Below are 27,004 nucleotides of genomic sequence, written 5' to 3'. Positions count from 1 at the left end.
AGGGATGTAAAATGAAAGTACTGCTGTGTGTGTGTGTGTGTGTGTGTGTGTGTGTGTGTGTGTGTGTGTGTGTGTGTGAGAGAGAGAGAGAGAGAGAGGGGGGGGGTGCTTTGTGACTAAACATTAATCTGGACATTTTAACAGTCAGGAGACTGCTCTGTCTGTTGCTTCCTCTAAGCAAAGAATTACCATTAGATGAAAGAGCCCACAGCAATAAACATCAGGGGCTAGTATCTGCCACTCCTCTGAACTCAGCCACCCTGATCCAAGCCCAGAAATGCCTTTGAAGTCATGGAGACCTTTATGTGCAGATCAATCCTTCAGGGATGGGGGGGGGGTAAAGAGCAAGAAAAACTGGTTCTCTTCCTCTAATATTTTGTCAGGTCATGCGTTCTTCTCTAGGCAGGACGAAATGTTTTTCTCTGTTGTAAAAGGAATGATTTTGTACTTGGATGCTGCTTGCTTCAATTAACTTAGAGGGAAACTATTGATCCCAGAACATAATTATGTATACCATGGCCTGTTTCCTTTGGTTCAATCAAGAGCACAGTAGCAGAAACTGTGCATTTTGTTACCTTGTTCTTGAAGTGTGGATTGTACTTTGCGACAATTAAAGTGTAATATGGCATACCACTCCCTTAATACTGAAAGTTATTAATTATTAATAATGGGGTCAGCAGGAAGAATCTGTTTATAGAACTAGTAAACGATCAAATTTGATAGTTTAGCAAACTATCAAACTTAAAATTAATTTAATCAAAATAACCTAAAGCTTATTAATGCTTGAATATCAAAGCATGATTTCTCGGATTTGGTGAACTCAAAATCATACATAAATTTGCAAATGTTCAGAGCAGTTTGTTTGAACTGCAGAGCTCAGTGGATTGCATGGAACCCAGTCCAAACAAACACATCTTCAAAACAGTTTCTGCACCTAGTATTCAAGGAACAGAGCTGAAGAGAGGCTAGAAAGACTGCAAGAGCTAGAGGACCAGGAAGTTTGCTAGGAGACTCTGTCTCCTAGAAATGGCTTCATAAACAGAATCTGTAACAACTGACAGGCTATGGTGAAAGGGGACAGTCTCATGGAACCCCACTTCTAAACAAGACACCTAGCAACTAATAACTGGTAGGAGAGGGACAACTAGATATAAATAGTTATCTAAAACGAAGTGCTCAGCTCATAAACCATATACACACAAATAACAAAAACAGACTAAGCAGGTTGTAATGATATATTTGTGCATCTAGAGTTATATGTAACAATGATAACCAAATAAAAAGAGACTACTAATTTGAGAGGGAGACAGCTGGAGTGGTAGGGACTTGGGAGCGATGGCGAGACTGAGAAATGATACATCTCTCAGGCATGAGGGTAAGGGAAAAACGATGTAATTATACTTTAAGTATAAATATACTTTTATAAAACTTTTACTCTTCAGTATCTAAGATTCTTATTCTCCAATAAATACTAGTAAGAGGAGTGTGTGGTATGGATCAATGTGCTTAAAAGGACTATTGATTTAGGAAACATAGGCATATTTAAAGTAAGTAGTGTTCTTTTTATTGTATTTGTCACAAAAAATATTTAATATGATAGAATCATACAGTTTGTTTTATAATTTATTATAATAGCATAAATAAAGACAAAAATCCCTGTAACATTATAGATAGAGGATCAGGTGCAATTGATTGTCACATAGAAAGTAGAGGTAAAAATTCAACTATAAAATTAATCAGCAAGATAAAGAGAAATGAATAAAAATGTCAAAGGAGAGTAGTTTCAAATTTTTTATGGCACGTGATGATTACAAAAAATATGTTCATCTGTTTCAAATATATATTACCTGATTTATGCAAACATAAGATTATTTTTTATTTATTTTATGCTGAACAAAGATAAAGACTAAATGCACATAACCTAGTGACAGAATAAAATGCTATGATTAAGAAAACAAATATTTCTGTAGTCTCTTCTATTTTAGCTTCCATGATTCAGTCACATCCTGTCATCAAAGAAAACATAAAATATACATTTTCAACTCTCTGCACACTAATTTCACATGAGTGACACTCATTATTATCATACATCAGTACCATCTTCACATAAATGGCTCAATCACATCAAATATATTTAATTGGAGAAATTCTGCAGTAGACATCCTGTTTTAGGGTCACTTCCTTTCTGAATAATAATCATTAAAAATAACAGAAGAAATGCCTTAGGACAGTTGACGTGACCTCTTTACATTCTAGATAACAGACCAAAGTGCAAATGCTAAAGGTTAAAATTTATTTCCTTCCACACACACCATTGTACACACTTACATTCACACTCATATAAAAACTTGGCTGCAGATTTATACAGTGTCTTCCCTTGATGAATTAACACAATAATGCAAAGAGCTTCTTGCATGCAGCTCATCCTTGTTTGTTTGTTTATTTGGATATATACATATATATATATATATATATATATATATATATATATATATATATATATATCCTTCTCTATACACATGAATGAATAGAACCACAAATTTAAAAGGCCAGTTTCCTATTAACATAATGGACATGCAATCCTTGAACACTTGTGTGGCTAATCCTAAACTCATTCGGAAATGATGAAAAAAGATTTCTAAATACATTGCGATCTAACTTCTGTTTCTACAGCATCATGAATCGTGTTCAGTGGGTGCCAGAATGACCTACATTGAATTTCCTCTCAAGTCCTAAGTTCCTCGCTTTCCCTGATTGGCAGTGGTATATTTTCCTTAAAGCCTTATTAAATACCATTAAATTGTCTGGTTTCCGGAATTCAGTTCTGAGGTATACACTTCCACTTCTTTGTTGATCTAGTGCAGGCCCTGATGATTTCTACATAATATGTCCAACGAGTTCAAGCAAGGGGAATGAAAGCACGTTTATAGTAATCTCCAGCTTAAGAAGCAGAAACAAGAGCAGGTGTATATGGCCACTCTTTACTTGAGTTCATTCAGTTGAGAAGTGAAGAAAGGATTTCCTGTTCTTCTTTTCACGATCCTGAATTTGGTGACATGAGTCTCTCCCCACAGTAATCAATAAGATTGCAAAACCTCACTCACATCCCTCTTTAAGTCCATATTTAAATGTTCATCGTTCTCATTCCATTGCAAAGAACAGTTTGATTTCTTTTTGCAGAAGTTTTGGTGTGTGTGTGTGTGTGTGTGTGTGTGTGTGTGTGTGTGTGTTCTTCAAAATTGGGGCTTCAGTTTAATGAGCTAGTGATCTTGCCCCCCCGGAAATCAATTTCTTTCTACGCAAGACAAATCCGGGTCTATTAGGATCCAACATATTGAGTTGGAACTTGGCATGTATTTCACTTACGAGCACATACATTGATTTTACACGATTCCTCAATGTGGCCAGGTGGGTTCGTGGTCTGCACTGTATCCACCTATAAAAAATACAAAAATATATGTCTGCTTTACAGGGATGTGAGTAGCGTTTCGCCAGCCTAGTTGCAAAGCTTGAACTGCGTATCTTGGCTAAGGGTATTCTTTCCTTTACAAAGATGTATTTGCGGTGGCCACAACCTTTTTTCAGAAGTCACAGAGATCTAGCAGTTCTCACTACAATTAACAACCCTGGGGCACCTAAATCAATACAGCTGGCTAATCCCAAGGATGCTGCCTCTGACAGGAAATGTTTGGTTGGTATAAGAATCATTGTGTTAATTTTGTTTCAGGGTTCAAGCTTTTCAAGGCTACGAAATGTCAAGGGGAGGGAGGATGGAGTGTGCAGAGGCTATATTCTATAATCAGAACAGAGTGATATGGTAATTACGCTGCAGATGCTTTTGAACTTACACATCCCGGAAGTGTCAGAGATGTGAGCTAGATGTAAATGTTCACACCCTCCATGTAGCTTTCGCTCTAAATGAAATTATGATGTGGCTCACTCTCTCTTGAGAAAAGCCCATTCATTAATGTGTGCTGCACAAATGGACTGCAGATAGCTGCTAAGCCTGAACTACTCTCTTCCTCAAAGTCAAGACTATTATCAGGCAGTGTCCCATGTCTTTGTATCTCGTTTGCACAAATAGCAGTGATGACACTATGCCTTCAAAATATTTTGGTGCTAAAAAAAGCTTTAAATGCTGTTAAGTATTTTTCTGAACTTGAGATCAATCAATGGGCCATTTTTTGCTTTCTATGCCAGAAACTATGCAAAGCGTTTTCTTTTCAATTCGATTCCACAAATGATGATAGGAAAATCTTTAGTAAGCTTGAAAAATCACTGAAAGGATAATGTCATTTTCAGAGTGTAAACACGGTGAATAAAGTTCATGACTCAAAGTGTTTAAGAATGGGGACAAGGAAAGAAAAATCTTCAATTTAACTTCCAAGGTCACAACATACTTACATGCAAATACAAAGTTAGGAAAGAAGGAGATGCTGTCTTCCCCTGCATGCTTATTAATCTATTTATAACAGGTATAGTATAGAAAAAGACTGACTTATTTGAAAATTAATTGCATTTGAGAGGAAGGTTTATTTTGAGAAACACAGTTGACAGTGAGATACCCATATTATCTATATAAGTTTAAAATTATTTAATATGGCACGCATGCTTATTAAATATCTATTTCAAGAAGTATTTTTTCTGTAATAAAAGTTAATAATTTGCAAGATGTTTTGATCAATTGTAAAATCAAATCACAGGTTCATATGACCTAAATCATAAAATTAATTGGATATGCTTTTTCTCATTTCATAGGATTATCAGTACACACTTAATTCAAGCATCTTTACTCAAGGTATTTGGGAGATTTCAGTATATGTTCTCTTTGCAAACCAACTTGTAGTCACCACATAATCACAAAGCATGCAAACATTCCATCTGCCAGTTCTATGTCCTTTGCCCTTCCCATATATGACAAGTTTTTATAGTGCTTACGACGCCCTTAGTAGGTTCATAGTTATTGATTTAATGCTTTTGTCATATTCAAGGCTATAGTGTCCTCCCTGAGGGTACACCTCATGTTCACTCCACCTATTCTTTCCTGGTATCTGAATATGATTGTTTGCTAACACATTGTGTTAATGAATGAATCCATATTTGAGAAATGATAACTATGTAAATCAAGTTACTGTCATTCCATGATCTCATAAATGGAATTTTGAAATTTTAAAACTATAATATCCTTTCCTTATATTATTTGTCATATGGCTTTTGGTCTTAGAATACAGCTCTTCAGAATGGCAGCAAATGCTATATTCTTTGATAGCACATCATCGTCTCCAATTGTTCTATTTCTTAAGTTTAGTCTGACAATATAAAAATATCATGATGTTTCTTTTTATCTTTCTCATGAGAGAATGATTGATTTTTCTTTAAAGATGATCATCTATGCAGTTTTGTGCAAAGCTTCTTAATAAATAAATGAAACATTTAAAAAAATAAAAAAATCCCCAGAGTCAAAATGTTTAATGTTTTATTTTTTTCAAAGCTGACTTATAATTTCAACTTATCATCATACCCAGGAATATAACACATTTAAATAATATATGCACCATCCTATCATGCAAGATAATGAAATCCCCTTATTAAAATGTTACTCAGAACTATGTGTCAATTTAACTAATTGTAGAGAGGTGTTTGTGGCTTTGATGCATAGAAAAATACAACTATATATTTATATCCTCCTGTCACTAGAGTCAAAATAGATGGATTCTTTCTTCACCATTAAATATTAATGTTTAGAAACAAAACTGCATATTTCAAATCATCAGTGAGCTCATCATGAATCATTTTGGAAGCACAGATCTGAAAATAGTTTTGGGGACAGGCTAAATAGAAATTCATGTTATCAGGATGTGTTTGCTTTGATTTGAAACAACTAATTAACATCACCCTGGGTGCAATTTTCAGATCACTACTGCTAAGGAGATAGGCTCCAGTAAACCAGAACTGACCAACTCTTCAGCCAAGGCCAATTCAGGTACAGTTGTAGAGACACGTTTTGTGTCTTCCCTTTTCAACCTTTCTAATAAATTCATTTCTATCACTGAGACAAGTCACACACACACAGACACACACACACACACACACACACACACACACACACACACACACACATGCATTTGAAGCCAAGTCATCTTGGACCCCTTCTTATGAGGTTAGCACCACACCTCACTCATCTTTCATTTCCTAACTAAAAGGCCAGTTAATCTAGGAATATGGCTTACAAAAGTTATTAGAAAGCAGTTGCCTTGTAAAACTGACTCTTCCCCTCCACCCCTACTTCTTGTTCTTCTTGACCAAGGCCTAGGAGGGGAAAATGAACTGCTCAGAGAATAGAAGGAGTGCTCAGATCCAGGTATTAGAAAAGACAGAAGTCTCCCACATAGGAATACATGGGCTTTTAACCTATGATTCTTAAAAAAAAAAATCTAAAACCACAGACAACAAAATATACATTCTCTCAAAGAATATGTAAGCATTTTTCTATTTATTTTCATTAGGTATGCTTCAATTCTAATCATGCACCTATGTAATTGGAGAAGATTAAGTGCACGTGTCTGTTGAATGTGTTTGCATATAATTGGCAATATGTAAAATAACTCTATGAATATGCATTATTTTTTCCTTGAGTGATGTTCAAATCGAGGAAATGGTGAAAGGTGTGTCTCATAAAAAGCAGAGTGTATTCCATAACACAGAGAACAAATTCATACTAATTTTTACAATCAAGAAGCTGAAGTTGTTATTAATATTTGAGAGCATGACTGCTCAATAAGGAAGTCATTTTAAGTTCTAATAAATAAAGAGGAACTACAGGCCCTTAACAGTACTGGAAGCTTATTCAGTTTTTGAATATTAAAACTCACTTTAACAGGAAAATAAGTACAGTAAGCATAAGATTTAGATAGTTGAAGGACAATGAAAAAGGTAATCTCCAAAAGTAATTTGATCTTTCCTTGCGATCTATATGAAGAATTTACAAAAACTATAAACTGCGATTACTATTAATGTAAGGCTGTCACAGGTAGTATACAGGACCCCAACACAAGGCACATTCACAGTTGAGCAAACCGAGGAAGGAGATGGCTTCCCTCACCTTCCTGCTCCCTTCCTCAAACAGGCCATCTCTCTATTATCACTTGGAAGACTTTTGTAGCTGAAATGTGTATACCTAGAGGAAAAGAATATCCTTATCTCTGAAAACACAGGGCCACACACGAATCTGCACAAAGCAGCCATGTTATCTCCCTACCAGTGCATAACTGTTGGTTCACGCTTCCTGTCCCAACGAACTTCTCACTGACTCTCCACTTCTCATGAAGTGTAACCATAAAAATGTCTTCCTGCTTCTTTGATTTATTTCCTTATGAAAGATACTGTGTCATGTAATGTTCACATCTGATACACTTCTATATCTTCTGAGCTGACCTTGCCAAGATATGAAGAATGATTTTTTTTTCTTCCCAAGAATGTTTATTAAAATATCGTATGTGGATTTCAATTTAACCTTACAAAGACCTTGTGAAGTAGAAATCTGAACTTTGCTCTCCTCACATTGAAGGAAGTAGGACCTGGAAATAGGAATCTTTTTATATAAAATTGCATATGAATAAGTGATAAACTCAGGGACCCAAATTAAGATTAGGGTTCCTAAACAAATCCATTTTTCACTACACTGTTTGTACAAAAATTACTATTTAATTCTTACTTTCAAATAGACAAACATACTACAGGAGCAACTGTCTCCCTTTGGAATGTGGTTTAAAAAAATTAAGCAAAATTAAACATTTCATAAGCCACTATAAATGAACATGGTATGCTGTTTTCTTGAAACTTATGTAGGTATCATACTTGATCATAATTAAAGTATTTGCATGTGTGAGTTGTGTGCACACATATATTCACAGTCACATTTGTCAATATTATTTACACATTACTAAGGAACAGAAGCCTTTTAGCTATTAGCCACCAAATCAGCCAGGAAAGGAAATGCCATAATAATGAATACCTCTTTCTCGCCTTAAATGGTTTGCTCTTACTTCAGAGAGTGAATGACTTGTAGCCTAATAAAAGAATTCCTTGGGCTGGATAGCCAGGCAATCAATCTTGATTGACTTGGCGTCCTATTAGAACCATAGAATCTTAGTGTCAGCAACAATGCCTAAGGTTTTAAAGTCTGTTCCAGTAAGTGGCATAGAAAGAAATGCACAGCAACCCAAGAGACCAGCAAGAATCTAAGGGAAATTTTACATTTTTTTTTCTTTTTAGTCTTTTAAAAAACCCATAAAAACATGAGTACAAATGACTTAGCAACTGAGAGGAGGCAAAGATGAAAACCAAGGAGGTAAGATTCTGAGAGAGTCAAATAATCGGAGGAAGACTCGTGAGGGTGACGAGAAAAGAGTTTATTGGCTGATCTACTTAGAATGTGGCTAGGCTATGAGCCCATGGACAGGGTCAGAATTGTACTGGAGAAAGGCAACTTAAAGAAGATACGAGATATTGTCAGAAGCAGTGAGAAATCTTAGTGTACAATTGAGATTTCCTATTAAGGTTGTCCTGGGCACTTCCTCTTTTCCTTTGCTTTTTATTTGGGTCAAATAAACCTACATATAATAGCATGCAGTGTGATAAGAGAAACAAACCCATCCTTCTGAACATTGTATGTAGACAACATGCTAATAACTCTAGAGATAAAGCATGCAACTAACCTATATGTTTAAATAAAGCTAAGGTAATGATAGAATTGGAGTTTTCTTCTCTGTTTTGATATCCATATTGAAGGGTTTCTTTCACATTTAGTTCAATTTTTTAAGAATTTTAATTTTAAGTAAGTATCTCAAATAAAAATTTTGTGAATCCAGGAGTGATAGATATCAGTCTCAATATGTCTATCTATTCACAATATAACTAAAAATGTATAGAAGGTATCCTAGCTCTACAGTTTCATTCACCCAGGACCAAAGTTGAATAATAATGTTTGTACTCTTAAAGCTCACAATACGAAGATAAAACGATACAAGCTTCAACTCCCATTGCTATTCTCTTTAGACCATGCTATTGCCTACCCTTGAACACAACAGCAGTACTAGCTACTCTCGGTGTGCTAAAGGCAGCAATAACCTGCATACAAAAAGGGGAGGAGGTGCTCATGAGAAGATGGTAAGAGGAAGCTACACTATCCTCAAATGCCAGGGAAGCTGCATGGGTCTGGAAAATGGTGAGACATGTGGGGAGCCCTGAACAAAACCACCCATCCTAGCACCAGCAACAAGCAAAGTAAACAGAAAAGGACACAGCCATAGCTCAGAAAACATGTTCTCAGAAGAAAAAGAAATCTACCCAGCCAGCTTTGAGCTTACAGGAAAAGCAGGCTCAGAAATTGAAATTTGGAACACTGGTTATGTGGTCTGTTTAGTGGGTGAAAACTGAATATAATCCCATTTTAATGTGATTTGTGGCTTACCAGAATCAACAATCTATACTTTATTACCATTAGAAGTAGACTTTATGTAAATAACACCAGTAGGCTTATCCATAAGGATATAAGCAAAACATAAAATAAGAGTAAAATAATGTGGGAGTGAGTGGGCAGGAGAGCAGGGTTGGGGGAGGGTATAGGGGACATTCGGGATAGCATTTGAACTGTAAATGAAGAAAATATCTAATAAAATAATTTTAAAAAGAGTAAAATAACAAAACAACATTCTTTGTGATTTAAAAAAATGTCTGACCGGGCGTTGTGGCGCACGCCTTTAATCCCAGCACTCGGGAGGCAGAGGCAGGCTGATTTCTGAGTTCGAGGCCAGCCTGGTCTACAGAGTGAGTTCCAGGACAGCCAGGGCTACACAGAAAAACCCTGTCTCGAAAAAAACAAAACAAACAAACAAACAAAAAGTCTGTCTTGGATGACTGTTTTTAGGATCTTTATTTTGAAGAGTTTAAAAATCATAAGAAAATAATACAAATTACTTTTAAACCAAGCTTTAATATAGCTTCATTCCAAGCTTTGGTGGAAGGTATTGTTCTAATCAATATTGCATCGACTTTTTAATATGTTTAATATTATATGAAAAGGACTGCAAATCTTAGATTTAAAATAGGTCAGAATGCTTAAAGCACTTAATCACAAAGCAATATGGTGTTTCTCAACAGATGAAAAAAAAAAGGATTATGTGCCTCCCTTTTTTTTTTCCTTTGTCTTTATAAGTGTAGGATGATGTATTAGTTTAATTAAAGTCTTCCAAATTATCATAAGGATTTTATGGGCTGCAAATAATTGGCTTTCTCTTCCCTGCTCACTTTTTGGTAATGGAAGCAGAAGGCTTTTTTATGGTCCTTTGTATAAGATACTTGAGAACTGCAGGCAAGTGAGGCAATTGAGGGCCCTAATGAAGTGACCTTTGTCATCTTGAACTTGAAACAAAATTGAACCTGCACTAATGCATTGAAGATAAGTCAACGTTTCCAAAGAGTTAAAAGGATAGATAACATTATGGCTCAAAGCCAAACTATACCAAGAATCCATCCATATATAAAAATGACAATCCTATTAATAGGAAAAGCTGAAGGGCTCTAAAATGAGGTAAAATGTATAAATAAATCACATATAAGGATGCTTTTAATGTGTACCATGACAAATCAATCTTTTTCATGGAATAGTTTGAGTGATAATGCAGATAAAGTTTCACTACTGGGTACCTTCTTAATAGGAAGCAAATTCTGCCCACAAGTGTACACAGAATTACATGAAAGCCATTTCTGAAAGTTACTTCGATAAACATAACCACTGTTCTAACTGTCAAGGGGAAGAAACAATAGTTAAAAATATATAAATATTTGCAGGCCACCTCTCGTTAACGGAAACAAGAAAATCTGAGTCTACCTTATGAACCTGAAATTAGTGCATTGATTGCCTGTGGAATCTGGAGCCAGAATTCCTCAGTGGTTACCTTGTAGTAGAATCTCTAAAATACATTAGTGAATGTGTATATTCTTTATTCAATTATAATCAACAATGATTCTCCTACTAAAACTATGCTGACATTGGCCAACATTCGTTTATTAATTTCTTGAAAGAAAAGGTGTTACAGAAACCCTAAAAAAAAAAAAAAAAAAGTTAACATTTATTATTTTCCCCTCTGAGTTAATTCCTAAAAGTTTCTGCTGCCATTCTTGGCCTCCTCACATGTGGGACTTTTTTTTTTTTTTTCAGTTAGTGATAATAAGTAAGATTCTGCTGCGTGTTTACAGGATCTCAGGCTAATGCACAGGGTCAGTAGGAAACAGATACTATCAGCAATCACATGGAACAAAGAAAGGACTCAGGCCTGAGAAAATAACTTGGCCAAATCACAGAGCCAGAGCATGGCAGCAGTGGAATTTTAAGCCCAGAAAGTTTCCTCTAATCCCTGCATTCTCAAACACTCTGCACCCCACTGCCTCTCTAGTTACTGATGAACCTTGGCCTGAAGGCTGATACTGTCCGGCTGGGCCCTGCCTTTCCAACTCAAGAAAAAAAAATAGTTTCTAAATATCTATGTTTTAAATACATCTGTAAAGAGTATAGCATCTAAACTTAAGATGCTTAAGGTTGCTATTATCGTGTTATGTTTTGTTTTGTCTCCTTTTGTTTTATGCTTGCTTTCTCTGTGTTCCCTAGTGTGGCCTCGAACTCATGATCCTTTTGCTTTAGTTTCTCACAAGATAACAAGATAAGATCGTTCACTCTCTCCTTCTCCATCCATCTCCATTTCCTTCTTTGTTATACACACACACACACACACACACACACATCATATTACAGTAATATTTATATTTCTGAATATTTACCATATGCACACACACACACATATCTCTTCTTTTCTCTCTCTCTTTCTCTTTCTCAATATATATGATGGGTTTCCTCTCCTCTCAAGGATACTCTCTTCTTATGAAATCCCAAGACCTCAAAATTCACCAAACCAAAAATTAAGCCAAGAGAATGGCAGTTTCCCCTCAATCTGAAAGAAGGGATTTCTCAGTGAGGAAGGATACTTGCACAGTTTGAACAGATATATTCTTGATTTACTCCATTTGTTTTAAGGTGAAGAGTGCAAGAGGATCTTTGACAAAACTGTCATCTTTAAAACACAGTGATATTTCATGTTCCCTTCTGCACTATTTAGATTGCTTAGAACTGAAATGCTTCCAGTAGCTTCTATGTCCAATTTTTCAAAGCTGTCATTTCCTAGCAAAATACTTATGTTGTTAGAAAACAGAACAAACATACATTAGAAAATACATTCTATTCTTCTTTGCATGTCAGTATCTTAGGCAAGAATAGTAACTTGGATGAACATGTGGAAATAAATTGAAAGATGACTGTGATGCATTGGCTAAAGTCCAGGAATCACACGTGCTTTGATTATTTTGAAAGATACACTTGGAATTAACACAGTAGAGTTTCTAAGCAATTATCAAATAATCAAAATATTATTTTCAAAGTATTCATTAAAAGTCATTGCACTGATAAGCAACTAATCCTGTCAGAAAATTTGGACAATGAAGGATGACTGTGCTGATCTTTTCTCACATTAAGTCTTCAGCAGCCATCATAATATAACCTGTTCCAGAAGGAAACAGTGGCAGAAACAACAAAAATTACCAACCATTACAGTTGCAGACCTCTGACCTTTCTCAACTTTGGGATATCTAAACTCTTATCTATGGTACACAACACAAATGCAGGAAAGCACAACAGAGTGTAACATCAAAGCAATAATGTAAGGATAACTAGTGTGAGAACTAACAACATTCCTCGGTATCAGGCAGCTTCCATATGTAGTAATAAATATGCTTTGCAAAACATTGGTCATGGTAACTGAAAGTATTACTCAACATTCTTTTTTTTTTTTTTTTGGTTTTTTGAGACAGGGTTTCTCTGTGTAGCCCTGGCTGTCCTGGAACTCACTTTATAGACCAGGCTGGCCTCGAACTCAGAAATCCACCTGTCTCTGCCTCCCGAGTGCTGGGATTAAAGGCCTGTGCCACCACGCCTGGCTTCAACATTCTTAAGTAAAGATTATTGTCAGGATACACATATATGAACTCATGCTCTAAGCTCTATACTTTTAGATAAGTAAGTTATGGCATTGCACATGCGACGTTTTATTTCAATATGTCATTATATAATTTTGGATGCCTTTACCCTCAGCATTCAGAAGGCAGAGGCAGACAATCACTATGAGTTCAAAGCCAGTCTAGGAAATAACTGCATTCCAAAACATCGATATCTATACAGAGAAACCCTGCTTGAAAAACCATAAATACATATACATACGTAAATACATACCTGAATAAATAAATAAATAAATAAAAGAAATTAATATTTCTAAAAGTATGCAGTAAAAATCGTTATGTATTACTGTTTCATCCTTTATTTTAAAAAGCCAGGCATGTCATTATGAATGGACATTTTTTTCTGATTTCTTTCTTAGAATGTGTCATTGTTGTATATAAAATCTAGTGATTTTTGCATGTTGATTTTATAAGCTGCTATTTTATTAAAAGTATTAGCTTCACAAAAAAAAAAAAAAAAAAGCCAGGCATGGCTCAGCAAAAGCCAAAAGTGCTTATGGTGTACAATCTGAAAACCAATTCTCTCCTGGCACTTTAACACTGGATCTGTCACCCTTTAACACCACAAAATCAATACTCTGGAATGTCATGGTTCTCTGCTGGCCCACAAAGTCAAGGCATGATCAATTTCAACTTCCTTACTAGACAGAAATAGACTTAGACAAATAAAAGATTTCATTCAAGTTCAATTCAATAAAGCAAAGGAAGAAAGGTGGAGGGAGTCAAAGGTGCTGGAATTCAACCCAACAAATGTACATACTCACATCTAGACATACTTTAAAAATCCGACTACATTGCAAGCCCTCCAAAAAGAACAAATCACAAATTAAAACAAGCATACGAATTACTGTGATTCCCAAATTAAGATGTATATACACTGTGCATGTGCACACATACACATGTGTTCATTTCTTTACTTGCATGTTTATAAGCAGTAGAAGCATGTTAACTGAACTCCTTATCACATGGATGCCTTGTATGTAATGTTAATATTGAGATCACTGCTTGGTGACAGCAAAAGTCTTATCTTTCCTCTCATAAACTGTTATGCCTAAGACAGTTCTCCAAGTGCAGAGTATGCCTTTTAGCAAACATCTAATGGCTATAGAAAAATCGATCCATATGTTAAATGTATCCTGTACATAAAATGGATCAGAGTAAAGTTTCTCTCCTTCTTGCTTGTTACTTTTGTCTCATATCAATAGTGCCCTACCTACTCAGGATGTGCACAATAAACAGCTGCTGATTTATATGAATAGAATATGTCTACCATATTGCTAGTCAACTACCAACATTCCCTAAACTTTAAACAATTAGTTTTCAGAAAATGCTTAAGTGATAAAGATTTTACATATGTTCCAAGGTCTATGATCATGAAGACATTATTCAGTAATGCTGTGAGAAAACTAGGCCTAAAAGTTGAGAGAAACAAAGTGTGGTTTTTGGATCACTACTGTGTAACTTGGCCTTCCTAGGAATCTCTAGTTTTATCTACAGAAACAAGGAAAAACATGAGAGTAAGGGGGGGTTCTCATGTAGGCTCTTAGGACTCTGCCCTTCTGGATACTTGTAAGGATTTTAAAGAAACCATTGATGAAAGGGACTCTAGAGCTCAGAAAAAATACAGAAAGCAATCATATTGTTGGAGGTTAAAAAAAAAAAAAAAAACAAAAACTGGTAATTGAATTGAGAAAAAAATTCTGACGAAACTTTCGTGAACTGAAGGGACATGGAAGGCTTCAGCAGCCTGTGGTGGAAGACCAGAGTTACTGCTTCCAGTCCCAGTAAGGCAGGAAATACAAACCATCCTTTCTCTTGCCTCCCTATGTCATCGATGCTAAAAGAGGAAATATAAATTGCTCCCTTGCAGCCTGTACCAGGGGCAAGCCAAGGGACATGAGTGTGAGCAATAAGATACACAGAAAAGTCATTGAAGAGACAATCCTTTCCAAAATCGAAAGCCCTGTATCCAAAGGAATATGTTTTACCCAATTTTTTTCTCTTTACTTGAAAAAAAAGTACAAAGTACTAAATAGAGACAACCATAATCTTAGAAATATGGAAAGGAAAATCAATGGCAAAAGATAGTGGGCAGAAGGGTATCAGGATTCTTCATGGAAACTGCTGAGTCACAGTACCTAGACATGTGATGTAGGTGTATAGCAAAGCCTCCCCCCATTTAACTAAGGTAAATCCATTCTTTGTGGCTGAGTGCATTCCTAGGTGATGCAGTTGCTAAGGGAAAAGCAGAGAGACTAGCAACAAAGAAGATAATAAAGACATGAGTAAAGGGGTAAGAGGGTTCATTGCTACCACTATTAAAACATTAAATAATGTAAGTTTATATAGTGTTTGGTTTATTGACTTTTACACTTTGCTTTTTCTTATGTCACTGACTTCTTGCACAAAAAAAAAAAGTTATTTTGTTGCAGGTTTGTTTTTTTTTTTAACATTTGTGTGTGTGTGTGTGTGTGTGTGTGTGTGTGTGTGTGTGTGTGTCTCCTATATGGGTGCCACAGAGCCTAACAGAACAATGTGTGGGAGTTGGTTCCTTTCTTTTGTCTTATATAAATACAGCTCAGGTCCTTAAGCTTCATGAAAAACTTCCTTATCTGCTGAACGTCTTGCCACCCCACAAGGATAGTTGTTAAGTGTCACCTATTTATCATCTCTACCAGAACCAGCAGGAAGAAGATGTGATAGTTAGATTAGAATGTCTTATTGAGTAACTAAATTTTTAACAGGACTTTCTTCAAAAAGCACATGGAAAGCATACTATTTACTAAACGGAAAATTATTAGCATTAATAAAATAATGTGTGTAAAACATTCAATTATTCACAGCTCATTGCTAATCGCCATCCACACAGGATATTGGAAGTAAACACACTGACACAGTATCTGCCATACAGTAAGTGCTTATCCATTACCGTCATTGGACTGTGATAACAGTCTCTGTCCCTGTGGTTTCTAGGAAATTTCTGCCTTACCAGAAAGGGTGGACTGTTGCAGATACATTTCAGCCTTATGGGTCTTCCCTCCAGGTCACAGGTGATAGAAATACGGGACAACTCTTAGCCCAAGCATGGGTACATATTCTTTCTGACATCAAAATTACTACCTCAAAATAATACTGGAAAAATTTTCTACAAAGATGGCATGTAACATCAGGTAGACTCTTACATACAAGCAGATCACGTTCAGCACAAGATAAAAGAATAGACAAGAGAAGATGGGCAACTTCTATCACTTTCTTAGGACTTGGTCCATGCATTTCTTTGTTTTTGCATAAAATATATTAAGTTCTAGTCTCATATAAGAAGCCAAGACTGCTGACTAAAAACATTCATCTTGGTCCCAGCATTGAAGTATGTTATACAAAATCTGAGTTTTTTAAAAAGACCACCCAGGTTCCCTTTTCCTTCTATGACTTTGGTACTCTATGATTTTTCTGAAAAAAAAAAAAAGTTTAAAATCGTTATGAAAGAAAATGGCATCCACAGGGTAAAACAGAAGAGTTTCCTATAGTCTTATAATTCCTTCTATCTCTAAACATTCTTAAAATGTGAAATTAGCTTTAATCCTGAGGTGGCGCAACATTTTTTTTTTTTTAGATTTTAGTTGAGAGTCATCTTGTAAAACAGAACCAAGGGATAATCCTGTTTACTTTGTATGTGGTTTTCCATGTTTTCTATTCTCTAACAAGGAGCTTCAGGAAGAAAACAAAAATTGTATATGCCAGGAACATACAATTGACCAACTGTTATACTCTTTCTGTGAGCACTGACACTCTGACTACTTCCGCAGGTCTAGATAGAAGAAGGAAAAGATAGATTTTCCAAAGGTGGCTGCCGCCAAACTGCTAAACACTTTTGGATCGGATCCCAGACACAAGCATGTCTGGAAGGTCCTGTTTTGTTTCTATTGAAGAAAAAAATTCTGAGGTTTTTCCATAACCTTAATTTAAGGAAAAGACATTTTTCAGAGCTAAAGCAGTTTAAATATGCTCAAGTCTAAGGACCAAAGGGCTAAATTATAATCCCTTCTCAAGATAGTAAATGAAGATTATGAGTAAAAATATGGATATTATTAACATATAGTGAAAATAAATCAAATAGCACATACTTTCTGTTTAGAACAGGTAAATAAATGGACTGTGATTAAATGATGTTTGTGTTTTTACATGTGACCTCCACAGACCTGGAAAGATGCAGTTTCATGTTTATACTTTAAAATGCCCAAGCTTAGACAGAAGCTATTTAATCACTTGTCCTAAGGTAGAAGATTCCTTAGACATAGATACAAACAAGCATGTCTATTCTATAGCCTCTTTGCTAATAAAATTGTTGATTATAGCATTTCTGTTTACAAATATTTACGTGTTTAATACTTACTGGGACAGGGTCACACTTTGTACCTGACACCGCCAGGAACTCACATTTATCCTCCTGCCTCAGCATCCTGAAACACATAGTCATGAACTATCACTCTGAGTTTTGTTTTGTTTTGTTTTGCTATAGTAAAGACAAAGAAAATATAGAAATTTTCTGCTCAGAATTTGGTTCTCTGTACAACTTAGGGTGCAGTTCCTGGGACATTAGAGTTGATGCATGACCATTTGTCCAGTTTTCCTACTTCTCAAGGAGGAAGATGGATTTCATTCTCCTCGGACTGATTACAGGAAGATTGAGCAGCTTCAAGTTCAGTGATCCTTAACCTCCCTAATGCTGTGACCCTTTAACACAGTCCCTTGTGTTGGAGTGACCCCCAGCCATACAATTCTTATGTTGCTACTTCATAACTATAATTTTGCTACTCTTATAAATATTAATATAAATATCTGATATGCAGGATATCTGACATGCGACCCCCAAGGAGTTGCTACCCACACTTTGGGATCCAGTAGTTCAGTTTATAATCTTCTGAAACACAGATTTTAATGTTCAATATACTGTAACTTAAAAGTATTTTTAAGATGTAGGCACTTGATTAGAATTCCTGAAGTCAATGAAGACAGACATCTGAATTCACATTCTTCCCACCTGAGTGTCCTGTTTGTCCTTCTGTTTACTTCACTAAACTCTTTACATAACGAAAGTTCTCATAAGAAGGCCAAGACACTCATGCTATTCCTTACTATTTAGAAGCAAGAAGTAATAAACCATATCACACCACATTCCCATAACTAAGGAAACCTGCCAACACACATGAAGGTGATACTGAAAGAAAGAAAAACTGATGTATTATCTCAAGCCAGGACCACTGGAACTCAGTGCATTAGCAAGATCTGTAGGATCTGCTTTTAGAACAGATATTGCGTGTTTGAAAACAGAGCATGGGATGGTGTTAATCTGCAAGAGACTGGAGCCGCTCATGGCCCTCTAATCAGAGCATGGTGCACTTGAATCATCCGCCCTTTCATTTTCCAGCTCAGGATACCCACTGAGCCCGCTCCGTTGGCCATTGTGAGTACAGCACTCTTAATAAACTCAAGGGGTGTTTTGCGAGTACAAGCCTGTGGGATTGGACACTTCAGGCAAAATTTTAGCTGCATAATCAAGAATATAGCTGAAAACACCAATTAATGGTTCGAGGCACAAATAATCAAGCTTTTGCTACATAAAAACTGTTATACACTAAAAATAACACCTAGGAAATGTAACCCTGACTTTGCAAGGCAGCTCCTCAGAATGGCAACAATAAAACTATCGACAATTCCATCTGGAAAGGTAAAAGGGAGGAAAGGTGACTTTTTAGCTTAAGAGAGCATTGTAAAATTGAAAGAGCCACTCCATACGTAATTCTGTAGTCTATTATTTAAACTTTAATGTGAATACAATTTGCAGTTTTGTGGGTCTTAATGGAATGAGATCCTCAAGACTAAATGGAACTTATAAAATGATGCTAATATACACTGGATATCATAAAATCCCTCAAAGTAGGGGATTATGTCATAATGGCAAGCACAATTAAAGGACAGATATGCGCTCGGAGAAATTCCCTTTTGCTTGACAACTGGGACGGCAAACCTTGGATCCAAATTGAGATTTATCAGACAAATATATGCATGCCAGACAAGCGGGGGGGGGGGAAATGCAATGAAAGAATATCAACACAGATGGGAAGGAGATAGCTGACTTGCAGGAAACCATGCGCAGTGACAGCTCTGCAGTGTCTCCACACCTGATCTGGCAGCAGAACCTAAGGGGGGGCTGCTCTTCAGCCAAGTCAGCAAGTCTGGAGGCAGATGTGGCTCTGCTACTGTGTGCAGGAAGTCCTGGTGCCCAGCCTGCATTCCCCGCAAGTGGTTTCTCAAAAATACATAGAAACTCACAACTCTACTTGTCTATGCTCAGTAACAAGCAAAGCAGACTTCTAATTTCAGAATCTCAGGAAAAAAAGTCTTTGCTAAAAGGGCTAGGCAAACATTTATTTGACCTTGATCTGGGTGCCTCGCTAGATTCAATGGTTTTAAATAATGTATGGGAGTAGAGTCACAGTCGTTGAAAATCAATGCTAAATTGATCACCTGTTTTTTAAAACAAATGTGCGTTTCCTACAGCTACCTGAAGCAATCCTATCCATACTACTACTTGGAATCAGATAGGATTGCTACATTTACAGAAGTACCTAATGCATCCAGTGTAATGGGCAGCCACATAATTATATGAATTCATATTAATTATATTAATTCATCATTATATTAATTCATAATTATATGAATGAGGAATAAAATATTCAAAGCTAGAGGGAAAAAGTACAACTGAAAACAACCCTTCCTACTTCTGTTTTAAGATTTACTTTTATTTTTAATTATATGTATATGTATGTATAGCTTATATATATATATACATACAAGTTATACATATGTATACATATAATACATGTGTGTCTGTGTGGGGATAGATACTGGTAAGTGCAGTAGGCCTCAGAGGGCATCAGATCCCTTGAAGCAGGAGTCAGATAGTCATGAGCTGCCTGATGTGGGTGTTGGGAACTTAACTCAAGTCCTCTATGAGAGCATTCAGTACTCTTCACGGCTGAGCCATCTCTCTACTCAACTCCTACCTTCTCAATGCCATGGTGCCACAGCACATCCCATTATTAACGTCAAAGACTATGAAAAAGTTGAGAACCGTGGGGTTCATGATAATAAGCCTGCTGGAAAAGTAGAGTGGATAGCGTTTTCCACAGATAAAAAGTACACTCAACAAGGGCAGATGAGGCAACCAGAATTGGAGTTCTGCCTGCTGCTCTGAAGATTTTAATTTAAGATCACTTACATCTTCCCTCTAAATGTTTGCTTTAGAATGAGGGAAAGGTTTTTTTTCTAGAGAGTTTAACTCTCTCAAACTTACGGGTCAGAATTCTAAAATACAAGGAAGGCCCTACAATCACCCTTGCTATTACATTCCGATTTTAATGCTTTGCTTAAATTCTAAAACTCTTCACACTCAGGACCTTGGATGAGACAAAGGGTTTCCTCACTATTGACAAAGCTTTAAGGATTTCCAGCCAGAATGAAAGAAAGAGTTAGTTAGTTAGGTTTTTTTTTTTTTTTTTTTTTTTTTTTTTTTTTTTTTTTTTTGGTCAGAGACTGAATTTTTATGAACAAGCTATCACACTTTGTGCTTCCACCTCTGCTCCCATTTTAAAAATGTACCTCGGACAGCTGCTGGCAAAACTTAGAGGAGTTAGAGAAGAGGTTCTCACCTGAGGGGTCGCGACCCCTTGGAAAATTGACAGACAACCTCACAGGAATCATTTAAAAGCATTAGAAAAGCACAGCGATTTACATTATGATTCATAACAGCAGCAGAATTTCAGTTCTGATGGCGCAATGAAAATAATTTTATGGTTGGGGTCACTGCAACATGAAGATCTGTATTAAAGAGTCACAGCGCGTCAGAAAAGTAGAACCACTCTGTTAGAAGAGCTTTTCTGCACTGCCCTGTGCCTTGCAGCTCTGCTGGATGAATCATTATCGTTACTTCCTGTGCACCGAAGTTTTCCCTGGAGCTTGCTACTAACTAAGAGCTAATCACCAGGGCTCTGATTCAGCTCTCCAGTTCCGATTAGATCATAGTTTGAAGTGGATGACTGCCGACTGCTAATTCTTACCTGATAACATATTAAACAAAGGCTATATTCTCAAGAAATGGGGTTTGTCTTTCCTGTTAATGACCCATGACTTCATAGTGTACCATTAAAAGTATGAGTTTAACAGGTAAGGGGAAGGGATGTATAGGCTTCAGTGGCCACATGTTATTACTATGGGGAATCCTAATGGGGAAACTATTTAAAACCCAATATTAATTTTAAAAGTTAATGTGGGATCACAGGAAAGTCAAGAATATATTGACAGTCATGACCATCCTTTACAGATAAAAGATGTATGTACAACAGGTATTTTAAATTTAACTTAAGAGAATTATTTGGTTCAGCTCAGCATTTTTTCCTATTTTTTTAATATATTTTTATTAGATGTTTTCTTCATTTACATTTCAAATGCAAATTTCCCTTTCCTAGTTTCCTATAATTTTATACACACTCGTCTCACAAATATAAAGGCATTATTTAAAATTTCTATATGGCTAGATTTGTAGCTCAGTGACCAAAAGCTTGACTCGCCAGGCACAAAGCTCTTTAGTTTCAGCCTGACAAAAAAAAAAAAAAAAAAAAAAGAGGAGGTAATGAAACAAAGTTAACTGTTTCTTCAATGAAGAAGAAGTTTACTTCTTGTTTTATTCCTTCAGTAGGAGACACTGTTTAATGACATGTCCCATGTATTCCTATGTCCACTATCTATGTACACATTACAGTATTTCTACAAAGAACATCACTGTATGACATTTAGAAAGATAGAGGCTCCTAGTAGATTAAAAACTGTGTTTTCTTTATACGCACTATCAGAGGTATCATAGCAGGCTAAACCATGTCTCATTGCCTTTTCCACACATTACAAATCTTAAACCAATTTGTTTTGCAAATGAATACTTAGGAGAGAAAAAATATTAATTAAGACTTTAATTGGGTTGTGTACTTCAAAATAATATAGAAACATCTTACTTTAATTTCTTATAGTTGAAAAATTATATCTTACTTGTAACAGTGGTTTGTTTTTGTTTTGGGGGGGTTTTCCCCCTATTTTCTTATAAAAGGAAAGATTCCTCTGGGACTATATCCCCAACTACTCCTTCCTGTGACGTCTTATCAAAGCCTACTAGTGCCTTTTAATCAGCGTCATTTGGTTCCTTTTTGGGTCTCAAGGCAATTTGGATCTTCCCTTCTCCCTCCCAATTATAAATATGCAAGTTAGATAATTGACCCACCCCATTGACTGACGCATTGCCTAAGCTGAATAGACAGCCATCCAGTTAAAAAAGCTAGCAATAAGTGGGGGAGGAAGTCTAATTAATCAGCCTGAATATCTGAAGTCATTATTGCTTCAACTCCTCTGGTACCTTTTTCAACTCTCTCAACTATTAAAATACCCAGCGCTGTCACCCACCTGCAGCCATCACAATCACACTGGAAAACAAGGTAAAAGGTTTCCTGTGTAGAACATATTAGTAAGTATATGGAAATCACATATACTTCTATTCATTTATTACTTCTATCACGTTTTAGATTTCACATTTAGATTCTCAAATTCCAATAGCTGGAAACACAATATGAGTGAAGAAAAGAATCTTTCCCCAGGCTCACAGAATTATATGAACTATGATTATCTGCACTATAAATATTAACTTAAAACCCGTGAACAAAATCAGTAGGAAGAAAATTTTGTGTGCAGGTTGAAGGGTAGCCAAAGGTACCTGAGCCTAAAGAAACAAAGTGAAAAACTTAAAATCCATGCTTTATAGAAATCTCTGTAAGAACAATTTGAGCCTCTGTTACAGGACAGAAGGTTAGGAACACAACACACAAAGACATCAGATGTCATCATGAGGCCTTTTTTGATTTGAGGTGACAAAATGAGATTTATATATGAAGGTAGTGGGAATTATTTAAGCTGGTTCTCTGATATCATGGCCTTAAATTTATCTTTCTGGGCAGTTTTCAGAAGCAATATGCAGATAATGAGGTGTGTTGACTGACAGGTGGCATTACATTGTTCACACATAAATGCAAGTACCACGAAATGTGCTAAGTGGCCCACACCCTACAATCTGCGTCCCTCAAGAGAGCTAGCTCATTGGCAAAGGATGTTTCTTATGTAAAATATACATGCAATACAGGTGAGCAAAAAGGCCAGACATTCACTGTGTCCATCATATGATATAGAACTTGACTTCCGTGTTCCTCTCCTACAGTTAATCACAAGGCTGGTATCTCAAAACTCATCAGTTTCACTCACAGACTTCAATCCATTTAATAATGTCACATGAAGATTTTGCAGTAATGGTTATTTCTATGTCTTTGGAGGAAAAAAATCTGCTGTCATGAACTGACTATGGTCTATTGTATAGATAAACCCGTGAGGGTAAACTATAAACTGTAAACACTTTATGATATATATTCTTGAATCATGTCTTAAAAGTAGATATAAGGATGGATTGTTGTTGCACATCAGTTTGGTCTACATGCTAACATACTCATTAAGCACAAATTAGCGATTTTGAGTATTTTCTAAAATATGTTTCCTATAACCTGAATTCTAAAACACAAAATGAAAAATGATCCACATTTACTATGGATTTTAAATATTAAAAAATTATTAGAAAAAAGAGTTAATGGCATCTGAGTTCGAGGATATTTACTTAGGAACAATATCAAGATCCTTACACCAGTATGTTTTTCTTTTGCTACTACTTAAAATAGAATATAGATTTCTTTAACATACCACATGTTTCTGGTGTTGAGTGCTTTTAAAATACATATATTGCTTGTTAAAATGATGAATAAAATGATATGAAACATTTTCTAGGTGGGAAACTAGATATTGGGAAATTGTGTAAAAATTCCTACTCCATATGCTCCACCCACCCATGTCTCATCTTAATTTCATTCCAAATAGTAGAGAGATGTTATGTGATGATTTAGTGTTTGAAATGCACATGTGTGCCAAAGGGCAAGCATACATACAAATGTAAAGCAACAAGAGGTTGGGTACCAGACAACTACAAGGTGAACAGAATAATCTTTCAGTTTCTTTTTACAAATGGTCTTTTAGATTATTGAGACCCTATTTCATCATTAATGAAAAGGGATTTGAGAAACAGCAGAGATCAAAAACAGAACTGATCCTGAAGTCCCCGGCTAACAGAGTCCCCTGGGATTACATTTCCTACTTCTGACTAGACAGCTATCCCCAGGAGCATCAGTCGTACTTGCTAAAGCGCTGACTTACTTTCTGGCTGGCTAATGAATGTGCCCTCCACATTATGAGAAGTTTCTCCCTCTGCTTCCATGTTTACCTGCTACAGCCATAGACAATTTCCTGTAAGCAGCTGAAGAGAGTGCTTGATATTCAAATGAGTTTATCCTGAATTGTTTGGAGAGCTTTCTGAGAAATCATCTGTAAAGTACTATGACTCCAGTCTGAATTCTGCTATGGGTTTGCTTCTAAGAAGCAGTCTTCATTGACTAATCTCTATACTCTCAGGGCTAGAAAATAAAGATTTAAAAGTAATCCTGTTTATGCTGGTGAGATAACTCTGCAGGTAAAGGTCGCTGGCACCAAGGCTTATGACCTGAGAGCTATCATGCAAGCCCAGCCGTGAAAGGAGAAAACCAACTCCTGAATGCTGCCATCTGACATGCTTGTGCCCACATGGATACATACATACACGTATGTATACACATACACACACATACACACTAAATAAATACTTTTAAAAAATGATGTAGACAAGACTTGAAGTGTCAGAGTGAGGTTATACCAAGGGAAGCTCCACTTGCTCATAAGAGGTGGAAAGAGGGCTTTTTTTGTGTATGGGAGGAGAGGACCAGGATGGGAGCAGTGAGTGGAATGTGAAGTGAATAAGTAAAACATTTTATTTTAAAAAAATTAAAGATACAGGCATTATAGGCCAGATGTAATATATTTAAATAATTAACATCATTTAAATCATAGCATATTTAAATCATGTATCAACACCTTTTTCACTGGAGATTGAATTCAGGTGTGAAAGATTCTGATTATATGTAGATTCACTCCAATGATAGATAAAGAAAAATCAATAAGTTGGTTCTGCTTATAATATATAAAAGGAAAATATGTTTGGTTGACTTTGTGTTTTTATTAATTCTAGATTTTACAACTACCTTGAAATTTTCAAAAGGCTTGCTGCTTTAATCTAAAGATCTACTACAAAACTAGCAATTAGAGAAAGTTTTCTGTCTGGAAAAAAAATGCTTTTGTTGGTCTTTGAAAAATCCTCAAGAGGTAAACTATTTTAATTTAATATCCACCATTGATCTTCAATTATTTGGTAATATTAAAAGCAAGGGGAGTACTTTCTTAGTCAAATGAGTCAGAGATAAAATTAATGGAGACATTCGTACCAGTTCAGGAAACGAGGGAAAATAAGAATAAATGACTTTTCACACATAACCTTCTTAAACCAAGTGATTACATGTAAAAAGCCACACCCCTAAAAAAGGCACCAGAGTTTTATTGGAGATTGCATCAACTTAGTCATTATGAAGTCTTCCATATATGTTAGACAGTGATTAATAGTCAGTAAACAGCTTTATATATTAATTGCTGTTTCTTACTACCTGAGTAGAAAAATAATCACTAAACTTAGGAAATGAAAATTTAAAAGAAAGATGCTAATATAGCTTCAAGATTTTTAGGAACTGTTTTATATGTAATTGTCCAGCTAGCATTTTGAGGATGATGGGAGATCAAGATTCCTGAAAGACAGCACAGGCCCAGCTCACTCTGGCTTACATGTTACAATATTCTTAGATACACACACACAGTCACCTGAACTTCAACAGTGTTTTCACATAGGAAGGAATCATTGATTCACATAGCTGCCTCAGAATGAAACCCAGGGTGGCAGAGGGTCCTCAAGGGTGGTTAGCAGGTGTGCTCCAACATTACATCAAACTGGTTCTGTCTCCAATCTCCAGTGTGACTTCTAGGCTAAGCAGATGCTAAAAGCAATTCTCGCCCTTGCCAAGCAGACAGCCTGGTCTACCTAATCCATGTCCTTGTTGCATGGCTTTTATAAGACGATGCGTTTTATGAACTTGCTATATATTATAGAGCATACAACTCAGTATTAAACACACCCTCATTTAGACAGAGTTGGGTAGTGTGATTTCGTCCTCCTCACACTGCACGTTTATTTCATAGATTGGAAAGTAGTCAACTCAGAGTGTGGTAAGTGACAAAGTGGTCACTGGCTCCAGATAATCACTGAACAATTGCAGTGATGCTAGCTCAACTTAATTGCGAGATATATATCAGACTTTAAAAGGTGATCAGGTTTCATTTTTAGTTCTTTTTTCCCCATTTTATTTCATGTGTACAGGTGTTCTCTGTGTATCTCATGTATTGCACCACATCTGTACCTGGTGCCTTCAGAGACCATAAGAGACCATTGGGTCCTCTATGTTAGAGTTACAAATTCTGGTGAGCCACTATGTAGGTGTTAATAGTCAAATCCGGGTCATCTGGAAAGCACTCAGTATTATAAACCACTGTGCCATCTCTCCAGCCCTTCATTTATAATTTTATATCCATTTACATTAAATGGATTATATATTTGTGGTTAATGTTAGGCATGGTATTAAAATTCTTTCCACTTCTTAGTATGCTAAGATGGCTACTAAAAATGTTTAATTATACCAGATATTGTTTCCATTACAAATATAATACAGTGCTGCTCTAAGTTGTTTTTTTCGTGAGCATGACCCAGTGT

The 27,004-nt window shown here is 36.0% G+C and overlaps 1 protein-coding gene across 7 annotated transcripts in view; it reads right to left on the bottom strand.

Moving 5' to 3' along the window:
* Positions 1–27,004, bottom strand: part of Pcdh7 (protocadherin 7) — a 407,766-nt gene that overhangs the window by 335,597 nt on the left and 45,165 nt on the right. Inside the window, exon 2 of one of the 7 annotated variants that reach the window (XM_029545030.1) lies at positions 2,523–3,436. The exons of the other annotated variants lie outside the window; for them this stretch is intronic. Coding sequence (XP_029400890.1) covers positions 3,359–3,436 — 78 coding nt within the window. The 3' untranslated portion in view covers positions 2,523–3,358. Of the gene's footprint in view, positions 1–2,522; positions 3,437–27,004 lie in introns of those variants that run through there. 7 annotated transcript variants of the gene reach the window in all.

The sequence above is a fragment of the Mus pahari genome, chromosome 13, assembly GCF_900095145.1.
Source record: "Mus pahari chromosome 13, PAHARI_EIJ_v1.1, whole genome shotgun sequence".
Taxonomy (NCBI): Eukaryota; Metazoa; Chordata; class Mammalia; order Rodentia; family Muridae; genus Mus; species Mus pahari.
Note: the sequence above shows the minus strand (reverse complement) of the source record. Positions and strands in the feature narration are given on the sequence as shown.